Raw genomic sequence first — 7,098 nt, 5'->3', positions numbered from 1 at the left:
AAAATTCATAACACAACAAAATTTTCCCCTTTAATGTTGATATTTGTCTTGAATCCCAAAGGATTGTTTTTCCTATCTTTTACGGAAGGTCTCGCAAGGTAAGGACTGTAAGTGAAGGAATGCCATATAAATTAGTATAAACATGTGGTTCCACAAGTTGAAAAGATAAAGTTAGAAATCCTTCAACTACTTTTATTTGTGAGTTGTTTTTCTTTGATTTCAGTAGAAAAATATTGATCTTATTCATTTTGTGCATGTAGTAATATCTATAACGAACCACATAAATTCTAGTGTTGTCTTTTTCAGTGCTTATTTGATTTTTTTTCTTGTTTATTGCCTATTTTATTTTTTTCATATTTTATTTGTCAAAAATCAACTCGTCGAGTTTAGAGCTTCGACGCACAACATTCAAAACCGATTCATCAAATAATCTGGACTGAAAATAACAAATCTAGATCGAAAATCGCCATACACCGAGCCAATTCCTGGTCAAAATAATAATTAGTTTAAATGATATATACATATACATAGAGACCATTTACCTTTGGAATGGAGATGTCACAATTACTTTCAACCATCCGATGTGAAATGTGATAGTTTGGATATGTCACAAAATTCGAAAAAAATTATTTTGAACTTTGAACTTGATCAATGAAACAAATGCAACCATCTAAATTCACATCCTGATCAAGATTAATTATGACCACCTTGTAAACAAAGCAATTGGTCACATTATATACTTTATCATTATATATTGCAACCTTTGAAAAATTCAAATCCAAAAATGGCTATGAATAATATAAATCCGAAGTCATCAACTCGCTCAAAATTCAAATTCAAAGATGGCTATGAATAGAAAAAATCCCAAGTCATCAACTCGCTCGCTTTGTGACTAGATTTTTGATATCAAGGCAAACTTGAAAAAAACAAAAAAAAAAGGAAAAACAGACACCAAAAAAGATAGGCGCGTGATATACGTAAATCAGAAAGAATTTACGTAATTACAATATTTATCAACATGAAAGAGCGCTTCAACTCACTATATATTTAGATTTTCAGTTTATCCAAATACATATGATTATTCTCTTCTTTTTATTTTTTATTTTTTATTTTTTTTTCTCTTTCCACGCCTCCCATAACAGGTATCGTGTTTTTTAAAGGATGAAACTTCTATAGGGACTAGGCTTTATGAAAAGAAAATAAAGCTTCATCTCAAATCCTCTTTCAGAAAGTACTTTAAGCATAAAAAGTCTTCATGATGGATTTAAAATTAATTTTTAATACGGACAATAAAATTTGAAACTAAAAAAATGATACAGATCTTCCAGATACGTGAATATTGATTTTTAAGATAAAATGGATGGTCTAGATGATTTGTTGCAATATACACTATTCTAAAATTTAAAATACTAAATTTTTTTACAAAACCATAATGTTCAAGCTGAGATGATGAACTTAAAAGATTTTAAACCCTTGAATTGCAAATTTGGATGAGATATGAGGTGAGGCTTTTACTATTTTGAAAGGGCTGCAGCCCTATCAAAAACATTTTCCTTTTTTAAACCCAAAGCGTGATGCACAATTCCAACCCAACGGAAACTGAGGGGCAATTTGGTAAACAAGGACACGTTTTTAACGGGCTCGGTCTTCCCACGGCCTTTTCGGCCACGTGTCAAATCCTTAGTCGCTAGGACCTTCTAGAGAGTCCACGAAAAGAGATTCTACTCGTTTATAACTGGCAAAAGGGAGTATAAAAGGGGCCCCCGATTTCTTTGTCACCCCTAATTTAGAAACCGAAAGGTCCGCGCCATTGAGCCCTGTTAAGGTATGCCCTAAAATTATCTTTATTCCAGTTTTCTTCCTTCTTTTCCTTATAATTGTTTCTTAATCTAAGATCTTTTGGCTTTTTTCTTGATTTTTTGTTGGAATATTTGTTTTTTTGTGGAATAATCGTATGGGGTGGGTTATTTGGGAAACATTATTATTTGGTAATTGCGCAAGGTAATTGTTTGTTGATCTAGGGTTTTTTTTCTGTGATTTTTGGGAATTAAGTGTTTATTTGTGGTTAATGGCATGTGCAATGATAATTTTGGGAAGATTGGCATTCTATAATTATGCGTTTCTTGTGGGATCTATATGAAGGTTATTTCAATAGCGTTTATTTTATTTATTAATGGCACTGATGCAAGAATTCAATGGAAGAAAAAAGATAAGTTTTCTATCTCAATGATGTATTTCTTATTTTTGATGAGGAACTTCTACTAAATTGTGGACTCGATTTTGTTTTGTTTTTTTCTCTAGCTGGGTTATCATCGTGTCTATTTCTTGTTTCTCACATGATTTTGGTTAAGGCTCGATTTCCGTTTTCCACTTTTTCTTTTATTGTAAATGTTTGGGCCGATTGAGTGCTTTTCTGTGGACAATTTTCTTTTTTTTCATAATTATTTTTTCATATTTTGATATACTCTTCACTGAGTTTCGGCCTGGATCTTCAAACAATGAATGTGATCAAATAAAAAGTTGGACTTTATCTTAGTGTGAAGGAAAGCATATGTAATTTGCTCATTCTGTTGTGGAAGTTCCAACAAAATTCGAATTTATTGTTGGTTTCTTGTTGAAGCACTACGAAAAATATCACAGCTTGCTGCCCTGTGATCTTAGAAGTTTATGATGGACCATTATGAAGCTTGTGACCTGATATTCCACTGAATCTGTTAATATTATGCAATATTGGTGCTAATACAAACCCAGTATTTCTTTTTGTGGGTCATCGATCTAAGGGAAAATTTCAAAATATACGTAAGAGATGAACTATTTAACATTATACTCATTCGGAACTATCTCAACTTGAGATCATGTGTTTTTTTTTTTTGGGTATTTTGAAATTAAATAAAAAATATGGGTAAGGTGTTAAATTGTTCATCTTTCATGAGTAATTTTATAAATGTCCCTTCATTTTAACAACTTGGATTACATTCTTCAAATTTAACTGACAATTTAACTGACAGTGGCAAATTTAAAAGTGATGATGATATACAATCCGTTAGGTGTGAAATTGAATTAGATTTGGGTGAGTTTTATTTCTTAATAACCTTGGATAACTGATTAAAATGGTCATATTCTTGTGGATGCTTCACTTTTTATCTCATCCCCTGCTTTGAATGTTTAGTTACTTTGTATATCAACTTCCTTCCGAAAATTAATGCAATGAAAACTGAAGTACATTATGTAGAATGTGTAAAATAAGTGCAGCCTTTAGTTAAAGATATATGTGCTGAATATCGGGTCATAGGAGCTTAGGCGGATGAAATTTCATTATACCGTTTAGGCTTAAAATGCTGGCCAATGAAACCTTTAAAATGATTATCACTAAAACACGTCTCTGTTCAATGTTACTGTCTTCAAATACTTTCAGAGGCATTGTCATTTGCTTTACTTCTAATTTCCGTTGGAACTGTTGTTCTAGGTTGTCTTCTTACTCATAAACAAAGGGTCTCTTGATTTACCTTTGGAGAACTACCCAAGTAAAAAGTTGGGATAACTGCACAGGTTGTTGGTTTCAGATTAAGTCCAGAAAGAATGGCAGAGGTGTGTATTCTATTTGACTATCACTCATCTGCATCATCTTTTAAGCCATTAAAATATGAATCAGTTCTATTGTTTTTGACTGTCCTTTGTTATGTCCTTGGATATTTGACTGTGATTTGATACTTATTACAGGATGGGCACAAAGTTTCCTTGAATGTGTATGATTTAAGCCAGGGGCTTGCTCGCCAGCTTTCAACGACCTTCCTGGGGAAAGCTATCGAAGGCATTTGGTATGTGTTTGGTCAATCAATGTATATTAAGTTTATCTGTGTCTGCTGTTGCCTGTTGATTTTTAAATCACATGGTATGAAAATGAAGCATTATACCAGAAAATTTAAGGTGAATTCTCTAATTTATAAACTGTAAAAATCAAATTTATAAAATTTTCACCATTTTAAAGTTTTTCTGGGACTTCCAAAGTGGTCGGTTATCTAAATCCCCCAGTTAAATACATACTGCACGAAGAAAGTGTTCGCTGCATTGTGACCCCATCAATATTTTCTACATTACCCTTTCTCCCTCTGTCTATGTTGATCTATCTATCTATCTATCTACTCTCAGTTTGTACCTTAGGAGGTTATGTTCTTCTCTCTCTAATGTATCATAAATGAACAGGCATACAGGGGTGGTTGTGTATGGGAATGAGCACTATTTTGGCGGCGGTATCCAACACTCACCAGCTGGAACCACACCATATGGGACTCCAGTGAGGGTTTTCGATTTGGGGGTTACCCATGTTCCCAGAGAGCTTTTCGAGGAATATTTGCAAGAGATAAGCCCACGATACACTGCTGAAACCTACAGCTTGCTCACTCATAACTGCAACAACTTCAGCAATGAGGTTGCTCAGTTCTTAGTTGGAAACACCATCCCAGAATACATTCTTCAGCTGCCTAATGAAGTTTTGAACAGCCCTATGGGTGCCTTGATACGTAAGTGTTCACTTGATTTTGATCCTCCTATGAATTCTATTTGTGTAAAAAAAATGAATTGGTCGCCCAATTTATAAGCATTTTTATAGCTTTGATCATTTGTCATTTCTTCTTTTCTATGTTTGTGTTATTAAAAAAATGACTGGGAAAAGTTTCAGTTTGTGATCTTTAATGATTTATTCTTTTAGATAACTGTGCTACATATAGAAAAGTAATATGTTCCTCAATATGTGAGGAACAATTTATTCTTTCTATGGACTGAGACAAATGTTACCATTGAACTCATGCTACTTCTGAGATCTTGCAATATTCTTTATCGTTATCATGTAGAGAAATCTCAAGTGAATCACTCTGTTGATGCAGTGCCTATGATCCAACAATTAGAGTCCACTCTCAGAGTAGGGGGTGTTCCCCAACCTCCCCGATTCCAGCCTTCCCAATCACTGGCCCCACCATCGAGCCAAACCAATGAGAGGCAACAACCAACTGCACAAGCACCCACAAAAGAACAAACATCCACGAAAGAGCCAGCATCGAATTCAAGTGGTGGTTCTGAGAAATCGCCAGAATCAAGCAAGGGAGTTGAGAAAGAGAATATTAGACCAAAGGCAGCAGAAGTAAAGGACGAAGACAATGAAAATGTGAAAGACCCATTAGGGGATGCGAGGAGCCGGGTGCAAGAAGAGATTAATAGAGAATTTGCAGCTCTCATGGCAAGTGGGAACTTGAGAGCGAGTGAGGCAGCTGCACTTGCAATGAGGAGAGTGATGGAGCGATATGGTCGCCTCAATGTGACTGTTCCACAAAGCTAGCATCTCCTCTCTCTCTCTCTGAGTTTTGGGTATTGGCCCCAGGTTTTCTTTCCCTCTCTTCCTTTTTTTAAGGTCTTTTTCTGTGGGGGTGGGGCTTTCTCTTCTCCTTTTTTTATTCCTTTTTTGTTTCATTTTTTTTCCTTTTTGAGGAGTTTGGGTTGGATGTGGGGGTCGTGCTGAAATTTACTCTCGCTTTTGGTCCTTTCCTTTGAAAGCAAAGGATGAAAACATGATATGCAATGAAATCTTTTGACTGGGGAGACTACTTATGTGTTTCATTGTTGTTTTTAACAGTTGTTATTAATTGGATTCATGAAATCTGGGGGTTGGGGTTTTTTTTTATCTTGTGAATGGTCTAGAGGCCATCTTAGGTCGATTTGCAGGACCTCTAGAGAGCACTGAGGTCAATTTGCAGGACCTCGAGAGTTCACTGGAATGACTTTGTAATGTTATGAATAGCTTTTCCTAGTTTAGGCTTCAGTTTATAGATGGCCATCCTCTCCTACCTTGTTATTGCCTTGTTCTGATTATCTCTTGTTGTTGAGTTGCTAGATCAGGTGGCCCTAGAGACTAGAGAGAAAGTGAGTAAGGCTGCCAATGGTCCGGGACGGGCCACACAATTGGCTCATTTTGGGCCTACTTCGGACCAAGTGAAGTTAGGCTGGGCTGGGGCTAAATAAAGCCAGCCTTTTATCTGTCCGGCGGCTCTTAATGGGCCAGCCCGAACTCAGTCTTGGCCCGTCTTCCCTGGCACGGCCCTCCCCCCATATCTCTCTCTCTCTCTCTCTCTCTCTCAAATCAGACCAGATTACTGCTCGACCCAATCCTTCTTGAATAGACTTTGCGCTTTTCAACAGAGAGCCTTAGTGGAGGTTATGAGGTTGTCGATTCGTGGTTCATAGCATCTGCTACCTCCATTGAAATATTTTGTAACCTGAGTTTATCTTTTTAAATTGATCCCTTTTTCTTTTTCTCTCTTCTTCGAATCTCTCTTCTTCTGGAGAAGATAAGAGGCAAATTTTGCTCTTTAGTTGAATCTTTTAACCCTAAGACTTCCATTAGAAGAGGCCTTCACTCCACCAAGCTTTAATTGAAGGCCCAGGGCCTCTCGATACCGAGAAAAGCTCGAACCAATGGCTTATCAAAAAACCTAGAAAACTCAACGTTCACCTTACCAGAAGACCCTAAATTGCCAAATGAGAAAGACCCAATTCTGGGTTTCAAAGAAAGAGACCTGAAATCCATTAAAGCAAGCTTTTGGGGAGGTTTTGATATAAACCCGGATGCCATTCTCCTTGAAACTAGTGGCATTGAAGAAGAAATGGGGCCAATGACTTTCCTCTTGCGATACGAAAAAGAAGGAAAGGGATTGTAAATTGATGGTACCTGGCCTCTGGTTTTGTGATCTTAATATTAGGAGGATTTAAGAGAATTAGAACGAGTTGTAGAGATGGGCTAAGTGAAGCTTGAAGCCTAATTTTTGTCGAAATGGAGATGAAGAGAACAACTTTTATTACTATGTAGAGAGAGAGCACGTGGGCTTTTAGAGAGAGATAGGGGGGTGGAGGGGGTAGGTGAGTGGCCGCGTCTACTCACCCCTCTTTCCAATATTTTTTATTTCTCAATGCTTTTGAAAGGTTTTAAATTTCTAAAAAATATTAAACTTTTTTTTTTTTTTTTTGGCTTGCTTCAAACAAAAAAAGTTTGAACAGAGCTTATAAAAAAGAAGTTGAAGTACTCTAATTGGGCCGAGCATTTATAATATA

General features: G+C 36.2%; 1 protein-coding gene across 2 annotated transcripts; it reads left to right on the top strand.

Moving 5' to 3' along the window:
• The first annotated feature begins 1,737 nt into the window (after positions 1 to 1,737).
• Positions 1,738 to 5,650, top strand: LOC18447278 (PPPDE putative thiol peptidase family protein). 2 transcript variants are annotated; one of them, XM_006857379.4, is made up of 5 exons: positions 1,738 to 1,825; positions 3,467 to 3,588; positions 3,721 to 3,818; positions 4,204 to 4,520; positions 4,884 to 5,650. In XM_006857379.4, the coding sequence occupies exons 2-5, from the start codon at positions 3,580 to 3,582 to the stop codon at positions 5,330 to 5,332; spliced, it is 873 nt and encodes a 290-aa protein (XP_006857441.1). In that variant the 5' UTR covers positions 1,738 to 1,825; positions 3,467 to 3,579; the 3' UTR covers positions 5,333 to 5,650. The 2 variants fall into 2 exon arrangements, with proteins under 2 accessions (XP_006857441.1, XP_020531114.1); XM_020675455.2 differs by lacking the exon at positions 1,738 to 1,825 and adding an exon at positions 1,847 to 2,001.
• The last annotated feature ends 1,448 nt before the right edge of the window (positions 5,651 to 7,098 follow it).

The sequence above is a fragment of the Amborella trichopoda genome, chromosome 7 (assembly GCF_054954075.1).
Source record: "Amborella trichopoda isolate Santa Cruz 75 chromosome 7, AtrichopodaSantaCruz75HAP2 v2.0, whole genome shotgun sequence".
Lineage (NCBI taxonomy): Eukaryota > Viridiplantae > Streptophyta > Magnoliopsida > Amborellales > Amborellaceae > Amborella > Amborella trichopoda.
This window is presented reverse-complemented; position numbering and strand designations above follow the sequence as displayed.

What these genes read in the sequence shown, in the direction of transcription:
- LOC18447278 (XM_006857379.4), top strand. An exon ending in AAAGCTATCGAAGGCATTTG is followed by an intron (nt 3,819 to 4,203) that starts GTATGTGTTTGG and finishes ATAAATGAACAG; the next exon opens with GCATACAGGGGTGGTTGTGT. An exon ending in CCCTATGGGTGCCTTGATAC is followed by an intron (nt 4,521 to 4,883) that starts GTAAGTGTTCAC and finishes CTGTTGATGCAG; the next exon opens with TGCCTATGATCCAACAATTA.